Below are 27,668 nucleotides of genomic sequence, written 5' to 3'. Positions count from 1 at the left end.
GTGGTGGTGGGAACGAGTATCAGGGATCAATAACATTATTATTATTCCATGAGTTTAGTAAATATCTTGCAGAAGTAGTGTGGAAACAAACAGTGCATTGACCCTAGCACTATTTTAATTTTACTACTACTTAAAAATATACTTTGTACTGCATTTAAACGACATGCCATTAATATGTTGTTGGTTAACTAGCAGGAATCAAGAGACTTTGAATTTTAGCAGCCAATCAGCACTTAATATTGAACCACCAGCTTGTGTTAAGGTCTGATAATACTTATCTCCAATAACCATAATAAGTCTTAACTCCTGGAAAGAGACTATAGTCCCTTAATATTAGAGAGGAGGCAGACATCTCTACGTTGATAGATTGATAAATAGCAATAAAAGGTAAGAAGAAATATATGAGTTTTTAGATTTTTGGGTGAACTGTCCCTTTAACAAACAGAGAACAGGCTTACCGGTCAGTGTGAACTCAGATTGTTTCTCCAGATGTTTAATATTATGTGTCTCCCTCTGAACGTTTGATATTTCCTTTATTCACAGATTTTACCTGTTGCCCATACGAAGATGGAAAATAATGAGGTAAAGTCTGACAGTAGTAATAGAAGATGTCATTTTATTCCTGTAAAGCTTATGAGGACTATAATAAATGTTCTGATACGATAATAATAATAATAACAACAATAACAACAGGCGACATGTTATAAACGTGTTTGTGCCCTGCAGGAGTTGAGGGAGAGTGTTCAGCTTCTGCTCACAACTAAGATCGCTGTTTACTTGATGACGTTCCTGATTGTGACTGTTGCATGGGCTGCTCATATCAGGCGAGTTATTATTATTATTATTAGTGGTGGTGGTGGTACAGCAGATTTTAAGGTTTATAATTAATCACGTGCTTCTTTGTGTTGAACTTCACAGGTTATTTCAAGTTATTGTCCGTATAGACGATTGCCTCGCACTGCTGAACCTCGTAAGTATCACAACAGGACATCGTGGATATTTCATTAAAGAGGATTAAAGAAAGTATTCCACAAGTGTTGAGACTGTAATAATGACATCCAGCACTAGTTGGTTGTATTTTATGTCTACGTACTGTAAAGTTAATTTATTGTCCTGATTTACATCATTTAATTAGCTTGTTGTTCGTTAGCTTTGATTAGCCAATTAGTTTAGAATCTAACTTCCAGCTGCTTTAATGTACAAAGAGATCTGCTCATGAGCTCACACATATAGAATGTGTTGCATAAATTGGTAACTGATTTCTTACACAATTACATCAGAATATATACTCAATAAAATACTCATAATCTTGCCCATTTCCTTCTCCCTGAACGTTGACATTCAAATTATAAATCAACTTTTAAATGCTACACAGCTTCTTGTCTATTCATTCTGTTCAACTCCCATATTTCTAATATAGTTATAAAGATCAGGCTACAGTAATATTATCAGTAATATATCTATTTATTTAATCATATTACAGCGGTAGCTGCGTAGGATTGTTTCTGACTCGTGATCAAAACATTTCCAATAACTTCAGAGCATTTTAAAGTAAAAAAGTCAACTTTTATTGATAAGATACATGTAATCATTTCCAAAATTCACATTTTTTAATCTAAGGAAACATTCAGCTTCAAGCCATATTTTTTCGGCCGTTTAGTCTTTTTAAAAACAAAGCTTTCACTGCAGTTCAACATGTTTTTGCTCTCCCGCTTTCTACACACAGCCTGTATTAAAGGGGCGGTTCATCAGCAAACATTTATGTACCCAAAAATGGAAAAAAAAAATCAATTATTTTCCCGTTTGTTTGTATTGATAATGTCATGAAATATAACAAGACATTTAAAACCTCAATAGAAGCTTTGTAAAGAAACGACACTCGGTACAGCTCGAACTTTAAGTATTTCACTTAAACTTTGAGCACGTTTCCGTCTTTCTAACGTGACTTCTTTCTCTGCTTCCGCTTCTCCTTCAGGCCTGCATGATGCTGATCACCTTTCTGCCGTACACGGTGAGTTTGATGCCCGGCGGACACCGTTCACATGAACAAATGTTCAGCTGACCGACGTCATTCACGCTCTCTTCTCTCTGCAGTTCTCTCTGATGGCGGCCTTCCCCGAGAACATCCTCGGGCTTTTACTGTTTTGTGGCTGTGTGATGGTGATGGGCGTCATCCAGGTGAGCCAGTTAAAGCGTTTTATACTTTTATAAAGCGTTTTATTGTTGCCGTTTTTATCTATTAGAACTAATCACAATCCTACACACCTTGTTTCCGTAGTCGGTGATCGTGTTGTACGCCTTCAGCCGTCCCTTCCTGCTGAACGAGCAGATCCAGATCTCAGAGAACCAGAACTTCTACAAACACCACATCCTCAAAGTCATCATGCGGGTTCCCCTCATGTGCTTCTTCGCCAGCATCTTCTCCTTCATCTTCTTCCAGCTGGTAGGTGGCAGAGAGGGAATTTTGTTTAAATTCAACGATGAACTGATCAGACTTTGGTGGTCAAAGATCAATGAGATCTCCCTAAACATAACTCACGAATATATATGCTAATTATGAATGAAAGCCTTGAATGTAAACTGGTTGTTGGAGACATGCGGCAATTCTAGTTAACAGTTTAAAGATGCTACATTTAACTTTTTAACATCAGTAGATGATTGGACGGTTTGAGATCATCTGCTTTGTGGCGTCTCTTCATCTTGTTATACGTTTTAGGACTTTATTAAAGATGATTATGACATTCGGTACGGCTCGAACTTAAGTTCTTTGATTAATGATTAAAATCTATAAATTAAAGTTTTGATAAATGCATCACTATTCCCAGTCAGGAGCTGCTGCTTTGTCTAAAACAGAGACATTACATTTACGACGATGTGAATCTCTTCATCTAGTGATGTTTTCATTTGTCTCTCAGTCTTACGTGCTGCTGGCGGTCGTCATCTTCCTGCCGTACATCTCCCAGTCTTTGAAGTGGTGCCGCAGCAAAGCAATTGGTAAGAACCATGTTTAACATTGACATCTATGGGAAACGTGAATTAGAGACACCGTATACGTCTCTGGTAGAGACCTGTTAATCACAGTAAGCCCCGCCCTAAAGCATCCCCTGCTTTATGGTCTGTTTGACTCTAAATGGACCATAAGTTACTAAATGAACATCATGCTGTATTGAAGAAGACTTGAAACTAGAGATTGAGACCATAAACTCATGTTTACAATGTTTACTGAGGTAATAAATCAAGAGAGAAGTAGAGTCATTTTCTCATAGACTTCTATACAACCAGAGGAGTCGCCCCCTGGTGGACACTAGAGAGAATGCAAGTTTAAGACACTTCGGCTTCACTCTTCAGAAGTGGAGGTTGCCGCCTGCATGTGCATCACATTTTTGAAACATAAACCAGATCTTGTCCATTTCAGGTCAGGTGCCGGAGAGTCCAGACTCCATGTTGTTTTACACCTACCTGCCCAACGAGCCCCTCAGCAAGGACCGAGTGGAGGCTTTCAGCGATGGAGTTTACGCCATCGTAGCAACGCTTCTCATCCTGGACATATGGTGTGTTTTTAACTCTATTTCCTTGAATGGGTAGACATGGGACACAAGCAGGCAAGGATTAAGAACACAAAGCTATGCAGGAGATCCCACGATGTAACGCAACCATCATTTTGCTTTATGAGGAACATCTTGGGCTTCATATGCAGAGTGAATCCGAGGTTGGCTTTCACCTCGTTGAGGGCCCAACTTTGAAAGTTGTGTTTACAAACGGCAGCTGACAACATCTTACTCATAGTGCCTTTAAGTGAAGCTACCCAACTTTATGGCTAGGCCCTCATTTTAGTGACATCTTCATAGCTGCTACGAAATAGTCAGAAGGTCAAAACACCCGACTACCGAACATTTGTAAAAGATTTTGCTCAATTGCCGCCAACATAAAACTATGGATTAAGTTAATGGTGTGAGAAAAGTGTGCTTTCAACGTTAATCCTCTCTGGTTCCTTCCCGTCAGCGAGGACAACGTTCCAGACCCGACCGTCGTGCAGAAGCAGTTCGGCGGGAGCCTGATAGCGGCCCTGCGGGTCTACGGCCCGGAGTACCTCGCCTACTTCGGTTCCTTCGCCACCGTCGGCCTTCTCTGGTTCGTGCACCACTCGCTCTTCCTCCACGTGACCAAGACGACGCGCTTCATGGGCCTGCTGAACACCTTCTCCCTGGCGTTTGTCGGAGGTCTGCCTCTAGCCTACCAGCTGACGCACGAATTCCCGGCCGACTCTCGCAACGAACTGGAAGCCATTCAGATCAGCTGCGTGATCATTTTCTTCGCCGGAATCTTTCAGCTCACCATCTGGGTGGTGGCTCTTTACAACGAACGGGAAACTCTGCACCCCTACGTGCGATACGGCGGACGCGAGCACATATTCATGCTGGCCAAGCTCTCCCTGTACCCCTGCGTGGCTCTGGGGACGTTTTTCCTGACGTGCATTTTGAGTAAATTCAGCGCCGCGATTTTCCACCTGATGGAGATTACTGTGCCGTTTGCTTTTATTGTGTTGAGGCTGTTGGTGCGCGTCGGGCGAGCTTCGCTTCGGCTAATCTTCTGTCCTGACAGGCCCGACCAGAGGGGCGTCGTAGTGGAGGAAGATGACGAGACGAGAGTGCCGTTCAGCGCTTTAGTCACCTAGCTAGCTTGAAGGGGGAGTGGCCACAGAAAATATCACGCTAACTGATGGAGCGGTGAGGCGTTGCTGGCCTCAGGACAGAGCCAAAGGAAGGAATCAGTGAAAATAGGATTGGCAAGACTTCACACGTTGAGGGCGGAGTTTGGGAAGTAGAGTAGAGACAGCAGGACACCGACAGCCCAAAGTCTATCCATTCATTTACTCTTATAAACAATAACTTGAAGAATATGCTAATGCTAGTTTTGATGAGCAAACAATCATCTTCAGGCACTCAAAGCTTTGAAATAACCAACAAATATCCCACTTTTAATTTTAAAGCTCACAAAGAGTCAAATATTTGAACTATTTTCTGTTTTCAGCTTTAAGTCGGCAGTTTGTATAAACAGGAAAAACAGGCTTCTTATAATTATAGTTAATTTAAAGTGTGCCGATGAACGGTCCGTCCAACTGGTTTGGTTTTAATTCTGCCTTTTAATTTTAGATGTTCAGACATGTTGCAGAAAAAGAAATACCTTTAGAGTCAATACACAAAGTATTTAAATACTTTGTGTTGACAAGGAAAAGTTTACACGTCTCAAGTTTGTCTCCTTTCAGACTTTAGCGCCAATATAAAACGTTGGAGTTGGCCAGTTAGCGACTGACAGGGTTCACGTCTGTAGCGTATGCACTTTAAACATTAACAGAACGGGTACGGCCATAAAATGGAAAATTGCACTGTTTTAAAATAGTCTGATTCAGAAAGGTCCTTCAGATTACCCCGAGAGGCAAGAGGAAGGAGAACGTGGTGATCCAGTTTCTACATAGTCTACATGTCTTGTTTTTATCTGTGAAACAGGTAGAAAGAAATGTTTATTATTGTAATTATCATTTCGACCACAACTCGAGCTTACGACGCATAACTTAACACAATTAATTCACCTTAAACTCACCTGGAATAAAACGTGAATGCTTTTAGTCTCATTTAGAACACGGGTTAGTGGCGCCTTTCACCCTCTTGTGGCCAAAATGAGTATTACAACAACAAATCACCCGAGCACCTGTTTCACTGAAGGAAAAATAAATGATTTAAGGAACTTAACACCTGTTATTCAGTCATAACCACAGGAGAGACAACTATTCAGATCAGAATTAGAAAATGGATTTTCCACACTTGCCTCTCAGGGCTTCCGTAGATATGTATGTAATGTCACCTTTTTTAGTTATGTCACAATGTTTATATTTCTATTCCTGCGGTTATCTTTTATTGGACGACTGTGCACTTAAATGACCCCGAAAACCGTCTGTTTAAAAGTAGAAAAATGCTGACTGTGCATGGCTGCTGTTGATTTTAAGGTTCAGTGATGATGATTTCTGTCTTTCAAAAGTAACGTCAACTTAATGTTATTACAGGATGTTAAGAACGGAATGAATCAATGTTTTCTTATTTTTATGTTGAGGTTTGTGATATCATGTGAAGTCTATTTCTCCAGAAGAGGTCACTGTTTCTGTTAAACTGTCCTGAAGAGACCTTCGTCTCTGATGACGATGTGATGTATGTCTGTGTGTTTGATACCCAAATCTGAGACGCACTTTAATGGAAACCTGTCGGGTGACTGAGAATATCGACTCGTGACTAAACAACAAAAGACTGGAATCGTTACTTTTAAGACGTCGTATTGTCACATTTCTTTATTCTGTTGAGGATGAATTGACCGCAGCTTCATTTAGAAGTAAGTTTGTCTGTTTTTATTTTTTTATTATTTGTATCTAATGATCTGCAAGCAGCATTGGTTGATTTGAATGTGAAAGAAAAGTAAACTTTTTGTCTGACATTCTCACCAGATATAACTCACTCGTGTTGAGGCCAGAAGAGTCTCTGAATATTCACGTCTGTTCTGTAACGCTGCGTTTGCTCGTTCACGTTGTGCACAATCTGGTTTTAAATGTCAAATCAAAAACTGTTGAGCTTTGTTTTGTGAATAAATCTGTTCCTTCAATGTGAAAGTGAATTCTCCGTCTTATTAGGAACCGTAGTGAACAAAATGTACAAGATTTTAAAGAAAAGAAACTTTATTCACCTCCGTACAGTAAACAGCTTTACAATCTCCCTAACAAGATATCAATACGTGGTTTGTACATGACTTTGTATTGCTCCTTTAATAACAAAATAATTCCTCAGTATCGTTCTTATTCACTCCAAAAGCTAATCGATCGTCATTAGAAAACATTTCTGCTCAAATCAAAACACAGAATGATAAATTAAAATGACCAAACATCTGAAACTACCGTTTTATTTCCTACGTTGACGTTTGAGTAAAAATATAAATTAGTCCAAAACAACTTTGATCTCATTTGAACTATTACTGGAAATCTGTGGAGTCTCCAGCGCACCAATGAAATAATACACTTCATCTTAATAATTATGAATACTAATACGTATTATGAACAATTTATCAATACCATCTTTAGAAAAAATACATTTAGACGCATTTACAAACTACTTCAAATTGTACTTTTGTTTGCATGTGTATCTAACTAGAGCTGCAACAATAAGTCGATTAAGTAACCGATTAGCTGATTGATCAAATATTTTAATAAAAATGAATTGAGTCATTTATACATCAAAACTCTCGTGTTAAGAAAAATCATTTCACTTAAATCAAAATGCAAGTGTTCATTAAATGAAAACTAAAGAATAAAAGCAGAACAAAATAAGTTAAATAGTAAAATTATTATTATTTTCTAACTTTTAGTAGTTTCCATGTTTCAAATCTAAACTTTTTAAAGCTCTTCATAGTGTTTTAATTATTTCATTAACTGAGTTGAATTATTCCAGTGGCACACTTTAGACTCCATGTAAAACTTATAAATATATATGTAGATGCATCATTTGTTCATCTGCCGTTTGTGTCGAGTTTGTCAGATTTCTTCACTGTGAATTCTGTCCTGGTGTCTACGTAGTGTGTGTGTGTGTGTGTGTGTGTGTGTGTGTGTCCTAGAGTCATACAGTACAATACAGCTGGTCCCAGAAATCCACCCTAAAAATATACGTCTACGAGGAAAACATGAACAGAACAGATAAATAAATTATGACATCGTCTTCGTCCAGATCTACCACCCCCCCCCCCCCTCTGTTTCATCTTTCAGAAACAGAGGGGGTGTCTGAAGGACACGGCGTTTTGAATCTGGGCCCTGGAGCCGTTTTTCTTTTCCAATAACAGAAGGAAGTCGGTGTTGATCAGACAGAGCTTTGGTAAACGACCTCGTAACACGCTCATAATGCATCTTCTTCGTCACACGAGCGGCGGTCACGTGATCCATCATAAAAACGTACTCCGGTCTCACGTTATCGTTGATAACATCTCATATAGCAAACTACATTCAAACCAGAATAATTTAACAGTGATTTAACGCATAAGAAGACTTTAAAATAGCAAGATTTCTCTTTTTTGAAACAGTTTCACAAACATCGAGTCCGAGGCTGTGGGAACCTTCGGAGTGGTTTGATGCACCCCCCCCCCCCCCTCCACCTAACTGCTACAGTGCAAATTAAATCATTGGTTTAATTGATTAAAGGAAGCACAGTCTTTTATTTAGTTTCAAAGGAATAGTTCACCATTTTGGGAAATGTGTTTCTTTGTCCGAGAGTTTGAGAAGATCAAAATCACGCTCACGTTTGTACGTTGTGTACGGGTTCCAGAGCTAGCCGTCCGTTAGCATAGCTTAGCATGAAGAGTGGAAGCGGGGGGGGGGGGGGGCTTTACTTCCCTTATATCAAAGTTACGCCTCTAAAGCGCTTTAACACATCTCGTTTGTTTCATCCGTATACAAACAAATGTAAAAACTAGCGCTGCACCCTTTTAGTCGACAAGTCGTTTTTTATGCTAAATTAATTTTAACCAAGAAACGTTTGAACACTTCTCTGGAGAACACAAGATTTAAAGTGGTGCTTCTGCACAATGATTTCAGTGGAGAAACTCATTAACTCACATTAAGAAACAAGAAACAAAGATTTTCTTTGGTGGAGGACTTCTCTAGAAGAACAACTGCTTTCCACGACGGCGTGTTAGCGTTATCGTAGCTACAACCATAAATACATGAATGAGTTTGGGACGAGGTGTTATATTCGGAGAAAAACTGAAAAGAATATTACTTTAATAAAATGTTTTCCTCGATTTACGACTTCATAATCAGAGAATAAATGACTTTATGAACTAAATAATATCTTATTATTTAATAATATCGTACATTTGTTTGTAAATTTACTACTTTAATCTCAGAGAATATTAACAACTTTAATCTTTAACTGTGACTTAAAACAAATGTTATTTTACGCAATTTTAGCTTTCACACAAAAAGTGCAAGTCAGATAAAGCTTGACCCCACATAAACTAATTAAGATAAAGCTAATAAACTAAAATAGTGATTATTTATGTTAGCTACGATATAGAACCGTCAACTAGTGTTTTGTAGGCGTTTGAGACTCTAAATCGTTACGCTCGTCCTCCCGGCACCGGTCGGTATCGATCCTCTGAACCGATTCTCGGCATGAATAATCAGATTTTCCAAATGTCAAAGTATTCCTTTGAGTTCACCCAGCACACCCTCTAAATCAGCAGCGACCTCAGGTCTACATCCCTGCCTCATACCAAGCTAAAGTGTTCATGCTAAAAGGCAAACTACACATGAGTTACATCTCTATTTTTGCATATCATTTCTCATAGCTTTAAAGTGTTTTTTTCCCCCCCCCCCAGCAGGTCACACAAGTACTTATATTATGCGTTAGGTATTCGTTCAGCTAAATATCTTCAGTATATTTATGTACAGTACATGAACTCGAGTGCTGATGCTCTAGTTTCTGCGTTAACATGCCTACAGTCAACCTGTATTGACTTTACTTGTGCGAGTTATTTTAGATTCAGACAGAAACCTAAAAGCTAAACGTCTCACGCTGTGGAAGAAGAGAAGAAACATGGCTTTGTTCAGCAGAAGCCCGACACAGGATTTGCGTACATGCTACATGTTTTGTTTTTTGTATGCAGTGAGGTTAGGACCATTAAATAGAGCATAGTATATAAAACAGTAGTCTACAGTATTCTGACAACCCTGCTGCATCATTGCTTCGCCCCAGAGAGACAAATCTCAACAGTCTTGTTAGCGGTAGCTCAGGTCCACGTGCCCAATGCTGGTAAAAGCTGCTTTAAAAACCGTCTGTTCAGCTAAAGTCAGTGCAATGTTTTTGCCGTCCACAAAAAGGAAACATCCAGCATCCACCTGCGCCCGAGAGAAGCCGTGTCCTTCAGAGTCCGATAACAGATTTCATCTTCAGTCTGTTCTCTTAGGATGGGGACGGCCCGTTGTAGTTTATTCGTTATCAGTGCCGGTCCAAGTGGAAAGCAGCGAAGCCGCCATGTTTTGATGTTGTTGTCGGTATTGTGTTTCTTTTTTTTTTTTTGGTTACTACGAAGTTATTCCACGTAGTCTGGAGACTCACCTCAGGTCCAAAGTCGTCATGAACTGGTTGGAGCCGACGCTTCTGAGATCACACGCCATACTTTAAGAGAGTGCGTGTGTGTGTGTACATGCTTACACACACACACACACACACGCACGCACACGCACACGCACACACACGCACACGCCAGCCCCGTGAAGCCAGGCGGCCTTTTTCATTCAGCCGGGGCAGCAGCGGGGGGGAGCATGCCCCTCGCTCTCAGGTGGGAGTGCAGAGTGTGGAAAATGCCGAGCTGCTGTTCAGGCTGAAGCATCAACAGCTGCTGCAGCACCTTGCTGGGGTTCGGTCCTCTGCAACACAACAATCACATGAGACACAGAAAATTTCCATTGGCGCATTTCTATTTGAAATGACTGTGAGGGAACCCGATACCACATTTCTTTTAGATTTCACTCTCCGCCGCCTCTCTGAGCTGCCGGCCCTCCTCTTACCTGATGAAGCTGGCTATGTAGACATGCGTGAAGGTGGCCATCAGGTACTGACAGTCGAAGCGATCCATGATGCCGCCGTGGCCGGGGATGGTGTCGGCAAAGTCCTGCAGGAGGAGCAGAGACCAGAGCGTCGTTACACCAGAACTCGGGCCCGCGCCGAGGTGTTACGCGTCTACGTGCGTTATCGGAGTACGATTTAATCTCATTATCGTCTTCCCTGCTTGTGTCAATGCTGAGAGCACCTGTCCGACTCGTCCCTAGGTGGAGATGTGACTGCACAAACAGCGACTGGCTGAAAAACTGATTTAAGTGAAATCTGTACCTGGGAGAGGCTCAAACAATAACATGACAGGAAAACAAGACTGAAACACTCTTCTCAAAAGAGAGGAGAAGAGTTCTGCTCTTTACTTTGATTTTGAAGGCTCGCTTGAAGCCGCTGGCAAAGAAGCCGCCGAAAGGCCCGATGAGAGACCCGAAGGACGAGAGGAAGATGCTGTGGATCTGGAAGGGGCACATCGTCACCGTTTTCTAACAGAGACGAGGAAAAACAGTAACGAACGGGATTTGGTTGAACAGGAAAAAGACTCGTTTCACTTCCAGATATGATGATGCTGGTTCTCCAAACTCCGTCTACTGTCGTAAAACACTGATGATGGAGAAGAACCTCACACAACCACACCTCAAAACATCTGAACTATCCCTTAAATGGCATGACAAACTCTTAGATATTATATTCAGAACAGCTATTGTATTTCAAATGGTTTTAGTTATTTTCTTTAATTAAAAAGGAATTAAAAGTCTTACCCATGTCACTATGTTCTGCACCACAGCAGGAAGCGTGTACTCCTGCATCACGAACATATCCGACGGCTCGCATTCAACTGTGAACCCGTTGGTCTCACTGTTTAAGCCCACGGGACACACAAAGTACTGGAACTGAGACAGGAGGTAGGCCAGCTGACGGGTCCAACAAAAACAACAACATTTAAGCACCGAAGTCGATCCCGTCCAACATACGTGTACGAATTTAAACGCTAATAAACATTGAATATTGACAGTAAATGTGGAGATGCTGCATTGTGATTAAATCCTAAATAAACATTCTTTGTTGGAACAGAAACTCGAGGCCATGTGACAGTCACAACACAAACAACTCGTGAACTTTTGGCAGAAGTTACGCAGAAAACATCTCATTCTGTTTTCGGGGAAAACCACGCGAGTGAGTCGTAAAAGCAGACAAAGTGTACTCACGATGAAGCCAAAGACCACCGTGGCGAAGAAACCTCCAATGAAGCCCTCCCACGTCTTCTTGGGTGAGAGCTGAAGAGGGAGGGGGGGGGGGGTTAGAGACAGAAACAGAGGCCGTCTTTCACATCATCATGACATCAGCCTCACCACGAAATACATGCGATATAAAATAAACCTCTTTTTTCTCCCTCTACTGAATAGCTCTTGTGTGTACACCATCATCAATAAAACACTTCAGAGAGTAGAACCATATTAGATTCAGTCAATCTGACAGAAGAGTTCTGTATTCGCAGGTTTGTCTGACTGAAGCGGTTGACGAGCGCTAAGCCTCCATTTGTTTTTCTGAACCTTATTTGGATCCGTGTCATGAGGCGGCCGCCCAGATATCTACTCCAACGTCCAGCTCCTCCTGAGGGGAGATCCAGACTCACTGGAAGGAAGAGCTGCACTAGTAATACAATATTGATCGCAGTCACGATCTGGGCTTCTTACAATTAAATAAAACATGATTGACCGAGATATCAACATTGTTGTGCTCTGCTCACAGAAAACTCTGCTGCGTATCAAATCAAGCGCTTCCTCGAGTATCAGGGGAGCGGTCGTGTTGCTGCACCGACAGCCTGTTTAAAAGAGATGTTGCAGCTGCAGTCCGGTGTAAACAAAGTATATTATGCCTGTATATTATCCAGGCAGTGAATGTAGGAGAAGGAAAAACCTTATTCAAGTCTCATCTTGATGCAAAGATTTGTTAATAAGCAGGACTTCAGCACATTTAATTTAGGATACAACGTTCTGTAAGACTTATATTTGGTATCGAGGAGATGCTCTATTTGATGCAAATTAATTTAATTTAATTTAATTTAATTAGTAGGAATGTAGCACAGCAGGGAAGTGAAAGCAGTGATCATCATTCCGGCTCCATCGTGCAGAAGAACAGGGAGGATAGACTGTATAAACTATAAACTGTGTGTTCTGGATCTGCCCTGAGAGCTAGTCTCACTTCCTGGTCTGATGCAGAACCACATCAACACAAACGAGTTCACCGGTTCTACTCATTTCTCCATTTAGTCGTCTCACTCTTTCTGTACAGCTGACCCCACATATCAAACCATAGAAGAAGAAACAAAAACTATTTATTTTGTATATTTTCAGGATCGTCAGAGAAATGTCCTCGACTGGTTGTTTGTAGTGATGCAGATCCGTTAACAGAAGCTCCCTCTACTCTACTTCTTAAAGAGACAGCAGCGAAGCCGCTACATGTAAATCTAAAACAATGAGAGCGACGTCAGAGAACATCTGATTTACCTTGATCAGCGGAGTCCTCCCGAAGAAGAAGCCAAACAGGTAGGCCATGATGTCGTTGCAGATGACGATGGAGATCGGCACAATGAACCTGGAAAAAGGGAATTTCCACGATGTTAAGAGGGAAGTGAAACCATCCATGAATTAAAATCTGATCAATTCTGTCTCTGGCTTGAAAATGTGTGGATAGACAACAACAAATGTATGAAAATAAAAGATTTATTATGAATCTCGTTGACTAAAATCATCATTCTCTTAGAAAGGTGAACTAAAACAGAATTAGCTTCAGTTGTAGATGCGAGTTGGGTATTTATATTAGTCGCAGCTTTGTGTCACTTTCTGTTCCACTACTTAAAACGGAGCGAACACGCCTGCAGCGAGTCAATATTCAGAGACAGCAAAGCTCGTTCCTCCGGTCCGTCCGTGTGCCGCTTACCAGATCATCCCTTCAAACAGGTTTTGAATGACGAGGTGCGACTGAGTCACCACAATCAACAGGGTCACATGGGTCCAAGCAAACTGAAATGGCAAAACACAAACACACACACACACCCCACAGAGTCACTGCACTGGAATGTAGCCGCGCCCGCTCACAAGTTAGGAAACGGTGAAGAAAATGACACGAACAGACCGACAGACGAGGAGAATGACACAGATGGTAACGCAAAGGTGTGGCGGTGAGAGGAGAGCAGGCAGCGAGTGGAGAAAAAAATAAAACATTTGTCAAACAGTTTCTTTCAAAACAAGAGTTTGTGAAATTGCATGCAGCAAAATAACACAAGAGGCATAACGTGAACTAGCTCTCATCCTGTTGATTGCAACACTAATGTCTTGTTCACAATTCAACATCATCAGAGTTCAGCGACTAGAAAGCATTAATGCACATCTGCTGATCGCATGTTTTTACTGAATATCTGATGGTAACAATCACAACAATGTGATGTTAAGATGTCTTTTAGTTCGTGCTTAACATTATTTTGTTAATCGCCTACTTTACAAACCGCTGCTTTACTCCTTTAAAGCTTTTTATCCTGATCAGCTGTTACGAGGCATGTTTTGGTTTCTCAAGTTCTGATTGTTTATGTTGTGTTTTATTTGGCGTTTTAAAAGCAAAGTTTAACATCCGGCCGAGAGCGTAAAGTTTCTAACGCTGGTACATTCACAGTGATGTCGATCGATGTGCATGAGATTAAATAAATGAATATCCAGGATCATATCAAACATTAATGTGGACAGATACCTGCGTGTTTCAAAACAACTGAAGAGTGAATGAATGGCAACATCAGAACAAATGAGTTTAAAAACAATATTCTCAGAAGGACATTTCAGGAAGTAAGAAGCAGGTGAAATAGATGGACGGGAAGCTTAGAGGAGGAGGAGGAGGAGGAAGAGGAAGAAGAGGAGAGGGTTACTTGGCTGATACACACCATATAAAACTGCAGGCGGTAATGTTTCTTCACTAAACTCAGCACAAACATGCAGAAACCTGTGAAAGAGTAGACAACATGCTGTCAGGTAAACAAAGTATACGGCAGATTAAAATAATAATATGAATCACATTGTTTTTACTGTTCGCTGTGTGTGCAGCATGCCTGTGACTGAACAATTCACTACTCTGTTTCACACAAACATCTGGAAGCATTTTACAGTTTTAGCGGTATAGATGTGATAGTTTCAGACACGTGAATTAGCACGGAGGAGGCTGTCGGCTGAGAGTTTGTGTGCGTGAACCTGGGGAGAACCTCGGGGGAGCCGTGAAAAACAGACTGAGAGAAGATGCGGTTCAGATCAGAATGTCCTCGGGTTTAAAGCTGCAACTGACGGCCCGGCTGAACGTCGGCGACACTGAAGGAGAACTGTGTAGAAACCACACTGAGAACACAGAACCTCTATTCATCTGACTCAGAGGGAACCTCACTGTCCCACCACCACAGAGCTGCTCCTTACTTTTGATCATTAAGCAACATTTTGTCCTCAGTCAGCTTCATACATTGTGCGACGGGCTCACAAAAGATAGAGATTTTTCTTGTCGGTCTTTCATGCACTAAATCTTTTCAAATATTTAATTTACATAAACCCCACCCAGTCCTGAAGAGGCTGGTTAGCTGAGTAACAACTTTTAATATGAAATAATTCAACTTTTCTTGTTGCCAAACTTTGACAGTTTGAACTTAATGTTGTACAAAAAGATACTTTGAAATGTTTCCCGGAGCTTTAAGGATGTTATAAAGTGCGTGTCTTTGTATCCTCACAGTATGAGAACCACTTTACAGAGACACTGGATGTTTATAAACTATTAATACTTGAGAGTTAAAATAATCAGATACGCAAACACTTCATATACGATTATGAACCAAACATGCACTGAGCATTGTTACAGTTGAACAACAAAGCTGTCGAACTACAATGACTCCTAACCGCTGGTTCTGTGGTTTAAGACACACCTCCGGCCTCAAGGCTTCACCACACTGACTTAACTGGAGAATACGATACGACCGGTTATCTGTGACTCTCTCATTGTTCTTTTCATCACAAGTCTAGAAGCTAACATTTGTACAGTATGCATCAGTGTGTGTGTGAGAATATGTCAATGCAATGGATTCCTTTTGTTCTGGTGGGTTTTTCACGACTTCACCTGCTCCAGGAATCACTTTTTTTTAATTTTTGTTTTTACGATTGTTATTATTCCATTTATTAATAAATGTATCTTATTTCTTAGTTTGTTCTTATGGTATCAACAGGTTGTATTGTTTAATCTATTGTACTGCTGCATCAGGTTTAACCTTTATCTAAGTTTGTCGTTTTCATTCTGTACCGACATGAAGGACGGGAGGAAAAACTAGAAGTTCCAAAGAAAAAGAACCGATGAGCTCATGTCGTCGTAAATCAGTCTGTAATTCTCCCCGAGGTCTTTGTTTCTCTTTGTGGTCCATTTTCTCCCTGACTAATGTTGTTCGCGTCTGGTGCAATCTATTCCACCTCTACAGGAAACCGTGAGTGGAAGCAGAGGGGCCAAAGAGCACCTTGTGTTGTTAGAGATACTGCGGGACTGTTTCTTTTATGGTCGTGAAGCAGACACCCACCTGCGAGGTACAAGGCAAAGGAGATGAAGCGGTGATAGCGAGCCAGGAACTGCAGAGGTTCCTCCCTCTGCACCAGAGCCCCAAAGTAATCCGCTACAGTTTCCCCGTAGAAGAAGTAGTTGACGCAAATCAGGAAGTACCTGAGGCAATAAAACAGACAGCATTAAGATTTTCTTCACGTTTTCTTCCGCCGTAAACAGAAATGTTGTCACCCTCTTAGAAATAAGAGCTCGGGAGAAAACATTTGCTTCAGAAAACTTTTTGCCGTTGTTCCTTTTTATTAGTAAAGGCCTTTACACACCGGGGTGTGACACATAAAACACACCAAAATGCAAAATACTATATTTCGCATCAAAACTTTCCATACCAGCAGCGTTGCAAATGTGTGAGCGTTGTAATAAAAAGGTTTGAACAGATTTGAGCAGGCAGAAGACCAACTACCAGCATCTGTCTGAGGTAAACTGTTGTACAGCCTTTAAGCTACTGCAAGATATCTTATTGAGTTTTCTTTTAAGTGAAACGCTCCGAGAGACTTAGAGTTCCCTCTGGTAAACAGTTACGCAGTGTACATGTCTAGGGCTTTTATTGTGAAAGGTAAGAACGGGAGGAGTGGATCGTCAAGGTTGAAAGGAGTAATAAAGTTTGTCGTTGGGGTTTCGGGTACTGAGCCTCCGTGTTCTAAGAGTGTGGGCTTGAACTCTGTGTTTATGTTGTGAACTTCAGTCTAAACTCTGTGCTGCTGTGTTCATGTGTGTGTCACTGAATGTCTACCTGTGTTTCATGCCCTCTGTACATTGACCCGCTCTCTGCGTGTGTGTGTGCGTGCGCGCGCGCGCGCGTGTGTGTGCGTGCGCGTGTGTTATGAAGAAAGGCCTTGGAGAATGTTTCAATAAGCTTCATCTGCTTCCAACAAGACAGTGATCTTTGCTCCTGGCTGCACCGAGCGCTGCCTTTACATACCGTGTGTGTGTGTGTGGAGCAAAAACTCCGGCACAGTGGTCTAAGGTGGACGCTGCATATTCAGAGCAAATACCTGCAGAGGAAGCTGGCCTGAGTCAGCGTTTCACTGGAGGACCAGGAGAGTTTAATAGAGTGTGGCTGCCAGAAGAGACGACTAAGTGGCACCTTTAAAAAGGAGAAATTCTGCTGTTTCTGGCTTTTTAAAAAGGGGTTTACATATTATTACACCATTAAGACGGCTCGGGATGAATATAGACCTCACCTTCAGGTGAAACAGTCCACTTTGACGGGCTGGATGTCTTTTATTTTTACACTAGAGCTGATACGGCGCCGGAGCCAAAGATATGAATATTTTGATAGCTTACTTTGAGAAATAAAAACATTTTGCTCTTTTAAAGAAGTATTTTCGTGCCCTCACATCAATTGTTGTGAATGTAGACGCGTGGAAGGCGCGCAGAAAGAAGTTAATCATTTTGACTGTCTGTGTTGAAATTGGTGCCACATGAAAACATAGAAAAAGGTGCTGTGGTCTTCCCTTTTGTGTAGAAAAACCTACAACAACCAAAATGCACTGGGCTTGTTGCGCCGCTATCGTCACCGGCTGGCGGTGCACGACTCTCATAATTCCTCCGTACTGTCTTCTGGTTCATGTACAGTAGGTAGTTTGAACATCAGCTCTAGAGCCGCTAAAGACCCGTGATGTCTGGCAACATGGAGGGAAGTTAAACATTTCTTTTGCATATACTACCAACATTGTAATGGTTGAAAAAGTTCCCTTTTAAAAGGGTAAACCATCTACAGATGATCTGCTGTGAAATCAAACGCTCTCCTCACCAGCTGAGCGTCCTGAACCAGGGCAGCTCGTAGGAATGGTAAACTCTGTAGCCGATGGTGATGATTTCTTGGAAGCATTTGATTTGGACGGTCATGACCTACCGACAAGACGACGGGAACGAGAGCAGAAACACGACGACAAAGAGAGAGAGAGTCAGCGCTTTCAAAATGTTCTACTCACAAACAGCTGCAGCATCAACTCGCTGCCACTCACCACTAATATTAGAGTGACGGGTCCCATGTAGATGATGATGAAGAAGCCCGAAATCATGGCCAAAGACAGAACCCCTCGTATCCAGTAGTTCTTCCATCTGTGGAGAAAGGAACCGTTGAATCACATGAATGTTTCATTAATACTTCACTTTCAATCAAAGCGAGAAAGAGAGAGAGTGAAATATACGACACTGTCTGGCTCCATCTCTGTATTTCCAGTTATAAAATTCCACATTAAAGCCATGAAATTATAAATCGTAGAGCTTTTTGAATTTACAGGGCTGACGTGCTCGTTCACATCAGCTGACTCGTGGAGTTAAAGGGGCAGTTGATGAAAGAGAGGAAGCATCAAGACTGTGGTTGAAGCAGTTTTGGCAACGGCTGTTAGGAACGAGGACGACATAGAGTCACAGTCGCTGCTTTTATAACTGTAAAAGGACCGATGTTTAGCCTTGAGGCTTTAGCTACAAGCATTAGAATGTTCTCTTGAACCAGAGTCAAGACTAAGGGTCCTATTTAAAGGATCTATAGCACATAGTCTAAAGCAGTGGTTCATAGTGAGAACATAATTACAAATCTGTGAACAAAATCCTAAAATTGAATGAAATGATTCAGTGTATTAAATGAGTTAGTCTGTGCATGCAACTGCATTCAGGTCCAACTCCACGTTTACTCGTTAAACGGCTCATAGTCTGGGCGCAACATAAGACGCAAATTAAACATATTTATGTATAATATTCTAAATAAAGTCCACTAAAATATAGATAGTCATTTAAGATAAACTGGAGGAGGGATTTCATTTGTGCCGAACCAAACTAGTCTAAATGGAAAATAAACTAAAAAGTATTGATTCCACTCAGTGACTGTAGAGTCCACATCCTCATAGAGACCTGGTTCTATCGTGGTCCAGGATCAAGCAGCACTTGCCGGACAGAGACTCTGGTCATATGAGGAGGTGGACTGAGCTTAATGATGCTTGAAGCTCAAACACAGTCGATGTTTTTCCTCATGTTGAGTTTTGAAAGTGAAGATGTCGGCCATATTATCTGCCCAGAGACTGTTTACATTCCTCCTGATGCATGTTCAAAAAATGCACCACAGGAATGTACGACTGTTACGTTCGTCTGCTCTCCGTTGTGCATCCCTGTGTTGCATAAAGACGTCAAATGATCCTTGAATGCCATGAGGCTTTCCTGTAATGGTACCTCTAGCCCTTACAACAGATACTTTTACCAGTACTACCGGTGCACTGGTAGTACTGCCGGACCGCCTGGGAGCAAAACGAAGGAAGAGGAAACAGCTAAAAAAAAAAAAAAAGCTGCACAGGAGCCACACTGTGAATGGAGAAGAGAAACAGCTGCATCATGAAAAAAGAAAGGCTGCTGCTGCTGCTGCTTCCTCTCAGCACGGTGAGCTCTCTGATCATCACACCATCGCTCTTCACCTTCAAGTCCATCCATTCTCTCTGCTGCTCACCTCTACCACATCTCCCCATCTGTTATCCCTCTCTTCTTCCTATCCCCCCCGCAGTCTGTTCATCCACATGTCTCTCTGCAGCACTCGGGATTAGCGCTTTCCTTCCTTGTGAGCCTTTAAGCTCAGTGACCTGGCCGTCACTTACTGGTCACACCGTCCTCTTGTTCATTTGTGTTCCAGGCGCTGAGCGCACAAGAAAACTGATTTTAATAGTTTGTTTTGTGTAAAGTTTTAACTCAAGCCTTCCCAGACTTTACTTTATTGTGTTTATTGTAAGGTCTTTCTCATTCTACTTATCCCATATAACTCCATGAATGAAGCTTATTCTCCATAAATAAAAGACAAGGGTCAAATATTTTGGTTATAAAGAGAGAAAAACAATATTTCCTCTTTGCAGGCACAAAACGATCAATGCGATGAAATTACCCTTTTTCTTTTCCCTTATTTGTCCAGCTATAAGTCGACGTAACCTGAAAGAATAGAACCACTGCAAGTTCTCTTCAAGTAAAGCTACTACCAGCCGTCAACGACACCAACATGTGAATATATTGTTCCACAGTCAGAGAAAACAAACCAGTCACCAGAGTCCCAACAACACTTGACAGAACAGGTTGCCAGCACACCACCTTTGTTTCTCAGAACTTGACATTCAGGTTCATAAGACATACTTTAATATAATAATGTGCGACGTTTCAATGATGAATTGCAGGTGTGTCAACTGAGAGACACTGATTTCTGTGTCCCTTCCTCAGGCCTCACCGGCTGATTCATCCTAAAATCTAACAAGAGAGTTTTACCACGATCATCATTTAACTGTCACCGTTTATCTTTGTATACATGATCATTGTAACTTGCCTCACTTACTCTACTGCTGTTAATCACTGTGGATGAGATTACATAGAATCATGTCATTTTGGACTAAATTCAAAGAGGGAATTAAAAGAAAACCAACAGCAGTCGCTGGTCAAATGCTGAGAAACACTTTTCTGAATGACGCTGCAAGTCACTAAAAGTCACGAGCAACAACATTCCCTCCCCCGCATTAACATGAGCATGTTCAGACATCTCTGCAGGATCTATTTTCTGGTCTAGTTACCCTACATGCACAGGAGGAAAGACGATCACTCACTCTGTCGGGGTCATTTCATGAAAGACTGAGGGAAAAAACACTTCACAAAATCATGGCTGAAGCACATCTGAACAAGACCTCAGAGTCCATCTGACCTCATATCCTACATGCAGCTTGAGCATGTTGACCTACTTCACCTGTAATCTAAGAAATTTACGGTTTTAAACTTGTTCCACTTCGTGTTGTGGCTCACATGCATCCAAATTAAATCTCAGAATATACACATTTACTCTTATTTGGGGCTCCTGGCTTCATTTCCTGAACACGACGAGTTAAAGTGCTAAATGTTAATAGATCCTTGACCTCGCCACACAACAGAGGAGCAGAATTAAAATCCAGGAACAAACAACATCTGCTAGTATCCACCTCTAATGAGTATCTGTGTACCTGGGCGGCAGGCCCGCCAGAGCTTTGTTCAGGTACTGTGGAGTGTTGTAGGTGTCCGCTGTGGAGAGAGGAACATCTGGAGTGTCTGCTTTGGAGTCGCCGTCGCATTCTCCCTCTGTGTCGCCTTGCAGGCCCAGCCTGTCATCGCCATCGGCCTCCTGTCAGGACACACACACACACACACACACACACATTCAAATACTCACTTAAGATAAGGAAATATTGATGTGCACGGAGAGCGCTCGTGAGATGCAAATGACAAGTTAATGATGTAGTCAAATAGAGTCCAGTCTAAAGCTCCTCTGGGGGGGGGGGGACTTCAGTACTGGTGTCTTCCCAGTCCGGCTGGGATTCTAGTCTGTGACTTCATCACGCTCAATAATATCTGATAGATAAGGACTGAAAGTGTGACACAGACGTAGGATTTACTGTCGGCCTCAATGTCCATATTTCCTGTTTATGAAACAGGGGTAAAATTCAACATTACAGCCATGAAATGATAATAGTAGAGCCTTTGAACTTACAGGGCTGACGTGTTCATTAATATCAGCTGACTAGTGGAGTTAAAGAGGAGGTGGCAATAGAGAGGAAGGCTGTGACTGAAGAGACAATATATGGTCACTTGTATATTTTAAGGGAAGCAGAACATAGTAATTCTAATTTTTCCATATTTCAACCCAACAAAATCCTCAAAAGCCCACAAAAGGAGCGAGCAGCTGGAGGATTAGTGGGCGAGCGCGACTGAAAGTCTACACCTGGTGTCAACAGGTTAACAGTCTGCTGCCTGGGAGGCAAATTTCTGATTGGCGTCAATGAATCTTTAATCTGGATTTAGACACCGTCAACAGACGCACGAGTCGCTGCTTTCACCTCTTTGTTTCACATTAAAAAAAAGGTTTCCACGTGGATCTATTTTGCGTCCAGAAGCTGCAGAGTTTCAGCTCCATGAGTTCACAGAAACACAGGTCAGCACCAGATAACAAAAAGTTAAGATAAAAACACTGGGATTGATCGCTGTAGACCTAGAAATAAAAGTAAAAATAGATGGAAACTACAATGCTTTAAAAATGTCATTACAGATTTTATATTTTTCATCTAAAATGACGATTATTCAAAACGATAATTTATCGTCTTTCAATGAAATCGCATCGTGATGAAATCATTTACTGAGATATCACGCTACACAATCATGTCATCAACAAGAACATGCCGACTCAACTTCCTCCAAAAATCTGATTATTTTGCACTGAAGAGAAAATACTTAATTTGTGAAGTACTTGATTCACACGACAGTATACAGAGCCACGTGCTTATTTCATACAAACTATTTATTTATTGAATTACCAGGAAACACGCTCTACATCGTGATATACATCGTTAGAGATTTGAACTTAACTGAAGCAGGATAAAAGATCCTTCAGAGAGTTTTTAATTAAATCAAATATAGATATAAAAGAAATAACTTTATGCTCGGCTGAATTAATACACAAAACAAACGGTCATGATCTAAAAATAAAGGCCCAAACTGATGCTGCATCATCAGCTGTAGCAGCACTAGTGTGGACACTCCAACACCATTAATAAGGAAGCAAAGTGACATCCTAGAAATGAAGCCGGACGCTTCAGTTGTTGAGTGACCACCAGTAAGGATCCATCACGGGACAAAGCAGCCTTTTCTTTCTGCTATTTTTAACAAAGTGAGCTCACAGACCAAATGTGGAGGATTAAGTTCTCTTCTGCACTCGAGAGGCTTGCTGATTTCTTTCTTCTTCCCTTTCATGGCTGCTTTCACTCAGACGTTGCTAAATACGGTCAGTGGGAGCATCGGAGAGCTTTACTTTCAGAAACACGGCCGGTGCTCTCGGACAGACGTTGTAATTAGCTGGAAAGAGGGATCAGGCTGGGGGGTGTAGAGGAGGGTCACTTGAGTTGGTGTTGGAGCTCAAGAGGGATGAAGGTGTACTTGAAGATTTCTACTCAGGTTTTAATGAGGAAACGTTGCAGTCTGCAGTACGAGATGACTTATCTTATAAAAAATAAAGCAAAGGACAGAAGAGAGAAAGTTAGACGGACCGGTGTCTCCAAGCTCCCTCTATAAATACTCATGGTACTAAATGATGAATTTAGCCAGATAACTGACACAGAAATATCATCTAAACACACACACACACAAAAGAAATGTATCTGAGAAAGATTGGAGGAAAACATTTGTGTCCTGATCTTTATAATCAGACTAAACTTTGTGTAATTAAGTCTAGATACAAGCAGACATTTGAGCTCTAGAATCTATTCTTCGTTCTATAGAATCACTCTGGTGAAAAATGTAAACGTGCCCACGTGAGCATGCTTGGCTTTATTCCCATTTGTCATAAATTGATTTGATGAATAACCTTTCATGAAGCAAAAACTTCAAACATGCTTCGGTTGCAATTGTGACGATTTAAAAAAAAAAAAAAAGGGAATAAGTTAGTTTTTGACTGTTTGACACAAAACAAGCCATTTCAGGACTTCATTGTTGGGCTCTTTACCATATTATACTTTTGATTGAAATCAAGAAAAACCAGAAATGGAAGCCCTGCCATTGAGAAGACTGACAGCTAATGTGTTTTACTGAAGCACAGATTGCAGGGATGAGTATTGGTCTTCATTTCTAAATCACAAAGTGTGATACGACGGTCTGAAGTGCTAGTACCAACAAACCCGATGCAACAACGTGTGCAGCAACTTCCATCTGTCTGTGATTTATCTCACTGGTTCACAATAACTTCTTCAACATTCAGCACATTACTTCACACTCTGAGGTACACGTTGTTACGCACTAATCCGGGTGAATGCGCTCAAGATTGTTAATTAAACTGTCAAACACTGTTAATCTTTTAATAAAGGCAGCCAACCGCTGTGTAAATACCTCACAGTCAAACCATCCTGCAAATCTGTGTGATAACGATCCAAGTTACGCAATCGAACAAGTCCAAATATAAATGCATATGATAATTATAACATCTCTTTTAACAAGTACCACTTGAAATGATGAAGCCACTTGCAAATGACAAGGTACAACACATACACCATGCTTTGGTGTTTCATGTTTACCTCTTCGATTGAAGAAGAAGATCTTAATGAGAATACGTATCAAACTGAATTTAAATCAGACACTGTTTCTAAGCTTGTTTACACGATATTTAGTAAATGCTATAAACAGCAAACTGCATGTTTATAAACAGCAAACTGCATGTTTATAAACAGCAAACTGCATGTTTGGAAGGATGAGAAAAACAACATTAAATAGAAATGCTATTGACCCTTTCAGCCCATAAAGAACTCAAGAAACAGTCATGATGTTTTGGGTTCAGCTCAAACTAATTCCTCCCAAAGTTAAACCACTGATAATTAGAAACGTTTGTTTAATGTTGGTTGTACGATTTTGTTTTGCCCAATCTCTGCGTTTTCTGCTTCCAAATACGCACGCGCACACGCACACGCACACACACGCACCAGTAAAAACAAGGAGAAAATGCGGCTGACAGAGCATGAAATTAAACATAAAGGAAGCCACAGCAGGTGGTGCACAGACAGACAGACGGTCTCTTTCTACTGTGCGTCCATGTTGTCCTACTGTCTGAGTAACACTGTCCTTGCAGCTCAGCTCACCTCCACTGCCCTCCTCCTCCTGGCTATTAATGCCTCGTCTGCAGAGAGGACGGGATCAGACAAGAGGACAGCAGACGTTAGGAGACATTAGGAGACGAGCAGCTCCAGTCTGTGTCCACCTGAAGCGACGCAGCCCTTTGCAGGCTCGTTTGTATCCTACTAACAACTAATGAAGCTTGATTTATGCTCGATGCACGACCAGTGACGTCACCATCAGACGCAGCCCTTCGCAGGTTGTCTAACCACGCAGACGCTCTGCTGAAACCAGACGTGAGTTTTGGTATGAAAGGTTTACGAAACGTAATCTTTCAGGAATAGATGTACGCTTTAAGATGGAAAGCATTTATAAAACTGCAGACGTGGGATACGTTGGGTGAGCGTGACAGGACGAGGTTGAAAGGTACTCCATACACAAGAACAACAGAAGTAAAGCAGGAGTTGAACCATCAGCGCTTCAGCTCAGAAACTTGTGTCTTTACCCGCCGCCATGTTCGGTACAGCGAAGCCTCAACAGATGAGAAGGGAGCGAGATGGCTCACTCCTTCAGCTACCAACACCATCTCTTTATTTACAATTTCATGACAATCCATCACAATAGTTGTCAAAACGATATCAGCCCAAGTTGCTGCACAATCAGCAAAAATCCTCATATCTATTCCATCTTTTATTCACAAAGCTCGAGTTTAAAAAACACCAAAGAGTCCCAATGCAGATCTGTCCAAAGACATTTCTAACTACGCCAAATGAAGCTGTGAGCAGCAGAGCGTTAAACGGTCAGCTGCCGCCGCCGCCACCACCGCAGCAGACAGCCCACCGAGGTCACCCGTCATGTGGAGCCTTCAGCAAGGCAACAGTATGCACGACCACGATGAAGGGAGAGCGGCGGTGTGAAGAGCTCCGGGTCAAGATGTGAATCAAACAAACTAATGCTGGGAATGTGGGCGTGTGTTGCTAAATAATTAACAAAAGTAAATATTGGCCAAGGAGACAGCACACAGGGACGTGTGAACATACATACATACATACATGTGTGTGATGTCCAAGCCCATAAAACACTCCTCTTTGGTCAGCGACAAACTTAAATACGCCTCATGTGAACATGATCTGCTCGGGTGTTGCTGCAGTGACACGACACAGTGACCCTTTAACCTCCGAAACACCACCTACTCTACTCAGGGTAGACTCATCTCTGCCCCGAAAAGTCTGCTTCTAATTAAGAGCGACGCAAACTAGCTGACAGAGACGGCAGAAGGTTTTATTTTCATTTGACTGACGAGTTAATGTATCATTGTTCTCGTGGATCACACCAACAGTTTGTTCCTTGTGGTCTGAATCATAGAAGAAGAATGAGTTCGTTGGTTTAAAAATAAGAAATGAGGCGCTTGCCGTTGAATTACAAAGCAACACGGGCTTCTTAACAGAAGTCACAAGCAGTTAATTAACTCGGCTGAGGTTTGGCTACTTGGCGTCCTGCCAGGTTCAGAGATTTTGGCAGTGGGAAGTCAGAACAAAACCAGACTTTGAGTGTATAAGCCCGGCAGCACATGACGGCCTCACCAAGCGTATTTGAGAGGTAAAGTGCCTCCTATTCAGACAAATTATGTTTTGATACCATTTGAACTGTGGCGTGAATTACACACAGGATGTTTGTCAAAGTAAGAGATCATTTTGCACATCAAACAAAGTTGCATTTTGTCATAAAGCTGTTGAGGTGCAAGATTGTGAAAATACGTAATTAGAAAGACTACACACCCCAAAAGTTGCGTACGTGACGTCTCTCTCTGAGGCTACGATGTACCAGAATGTTCTCACGACAATAAAAGAGTCGTTCTTTTGCTTTCCGACGGAAAATAAGAGAAAACCCATCAGGTGAGATAATGTTACATTTGAGCGTGGAACATAGCTATGTTAGCTAGATAGCTAAGCTAAGCTAAGGGCCATGTTGGTGTTGGCGACGCACCGTGAGCGAGATGTAGTTCACCGAGCGGGTTTCACACAAAAATAAATGATCCTACCAAAAATCTGCGACTTTCTTGACAAGCAAAATCATCTTTTAAATTTGACGAACATCAAATGTGTAATTTATGGGACCACTCAAACAATTTCGCTGTTTACTATTGCACATATTTATTTATGAAATAAGGTCCCATAGGGGACACTGGAAGTGGAGGAACTTAAATACCGGCAAGTAAATGTGAAAACATAATGTGATGTGCGTATAATTAATCTTCTTCAACCGTTGTTAAATAACCAAATTCAAGCAATCAAAAAAACGTTGTTTTTCCCTTTTTTTAACCTCAAATATCTATGTTGTCCCCAATATATCGGTAAATGGATGGACTTGTATAGTCAAAGCGCTTCAAGACTCACCCATTCATACACACCGGCCTCCATGCAAGATGCCACCTGCCCATCAGGACTGTCATCATCAGTAATCATTCATACACCACATGCAGGACCTGCTCCGCCACTGAGCCACATCGATGACTGACAGTAAAAGGAAAACCATAACCATGAAATATGGTGCGAGGGACTAATCATGTATTCATCGATTGCCTCATAAAGAGCTTTCACTTCCACAGAATTAATGGACGTATGAGATGAAACGGATAAACACGGCAACATGTATAAATGCACCGTAAAGGAAAGTGTCAAATAGCCTTAAACTTAGAGTAGAGTGAGTAAGTGTGTCACAACAGATCATCTCTCAAAACTGATGTCAGAGTAGGAAATGCTAAATCTTGCATCACATTGTCCGTTATTCGAAGCCCCGCCCCTTTATATACAC

At 41.5% G+C, this 27,668-nt stretch overlaps 2 protein-coding genes across 2 annotated transcripts; one reads left to right on the top strand and one right to left on the bottom strand.

Annotated features, from left to right (window-relative positions):
* The first annotated feature begins 63 nt into the window (after positions 1 to 63).
* On the top strand, positions 64 to 6,660 carry tmem175 (transmembrane protein 175). Its single transcript, XM_031870513.1, has 9 exons — positions 64 to 582; positions 727 to 824; positions 919 to 970; positions 1,976 to 2,011; positions 2,095 to 2,178; positions 2,279 to 2,443; positions 2,916 to 2,994; positions 3,416 to 3,551; positions 4,003 to 6,660. The coding sequence occupies exons 1-9, from the start codon at positions 568 to 570 to the stop codon at positions 4,673 to 4,675; spliced, it is 1,338 nt and encodes a 445-aa protein (XP_031726373.1). The 5' UTR covers positions 64 to 567; the 3' UTR covers positions 4,676 to 6,660.
* A 43-nt stretch (positions 6,661 to 6,703) lies between these two features.
* Positions 6,704 to 21,677, bottom strand: cds1 (CDP-diacylglycerol synthase (phosphatidate cytidylyltransferase) 1). Its single transcript, XM_031870525.1, has 13 exons — positions 21,648 to 21,677; positions 21,230 to 21,387; positions 18,239 to 18,335; positions 18,025 to 18,122; positions 16,231 to 16,370; positions 14,575 to 14,633; positions 13,584 to 13,666; positions 13,151 to 13,238; positions 11,849 to 11,917; positions 11,402 to 11,554; positions 11,006 to 11,125; positions 10,598 to 10,701; positions 6,704 to 10,456 (listed from the first exon to the last, which is right to left on the bottom strand). Exons 1-13 carry the CDS (start codon positions 21,675 to 21,677, stop codon positions 10,321 to 10,323), a joined length of 1,335 nt encoding a protein of 444 aa, XP_031726385.1. The 3' UTR covers positions 6,704 to 10,320.
* Between the last annotated feature and the right edge of the window lie 5,991 nt (positions 21,678 to 27,668).

This window comes from Anarrhichthys ocellatus, unplaced genomic scaffold (assembly GCF_004355925.1).
Source record: "Anarrhichthys ocellatus isolate YVR2014 unplaced genomic scaffold, GSC_Weel_1.0 scaffold53, whole genome shotgun sequence".
NCBI classification, from domain to species: Eukaryota; Metazoa; Chordata; class Actinopteri; order Perciformes; family Anarhichadidae; genus Anarrhichthys; species Anarrhichthys ocellatus.
This window is presented reverse-complemented; position numbering and strand designations above follow the sequence as displayed.

Coding starts and splice junctions, on each gene's coding strand:
- tmem175 (XM_031870513.1), top strand. Junction 825..918: donor GCATGGGCTGCTCATATCAG/GCGAGTTATTAT, acceptor TGAACTTCACAG/GTTATTTCAAGTTATTGTCC. Junction 3,552..4,002: donor CTTCTCATCCTGGACATATG/GTGTGTTTTTAA, acceptor CCTTCCCGTCAG/CGAGGACAACGTTCCAGACC.
- cds1 (XM_031870525.1), bottom strand. CDS start 21,677: ATGGACATTGAGGCCGACAGTAAATCCTAC. Junction 16,371..18,024: donor TGGTTCAGGACGCTCAGCTG/GTGAGGAGAGCG, acceptor TTATTGCCTCAG/GTACTTCCTGATTTGCGTCA. Junction 11,126..11,401: donor TGCAGAACATAGTGACATGG/GTAAGACTTTTA, acceptor CGTCTCTGTTAG/AAAACGGTGACGATGTGCCC.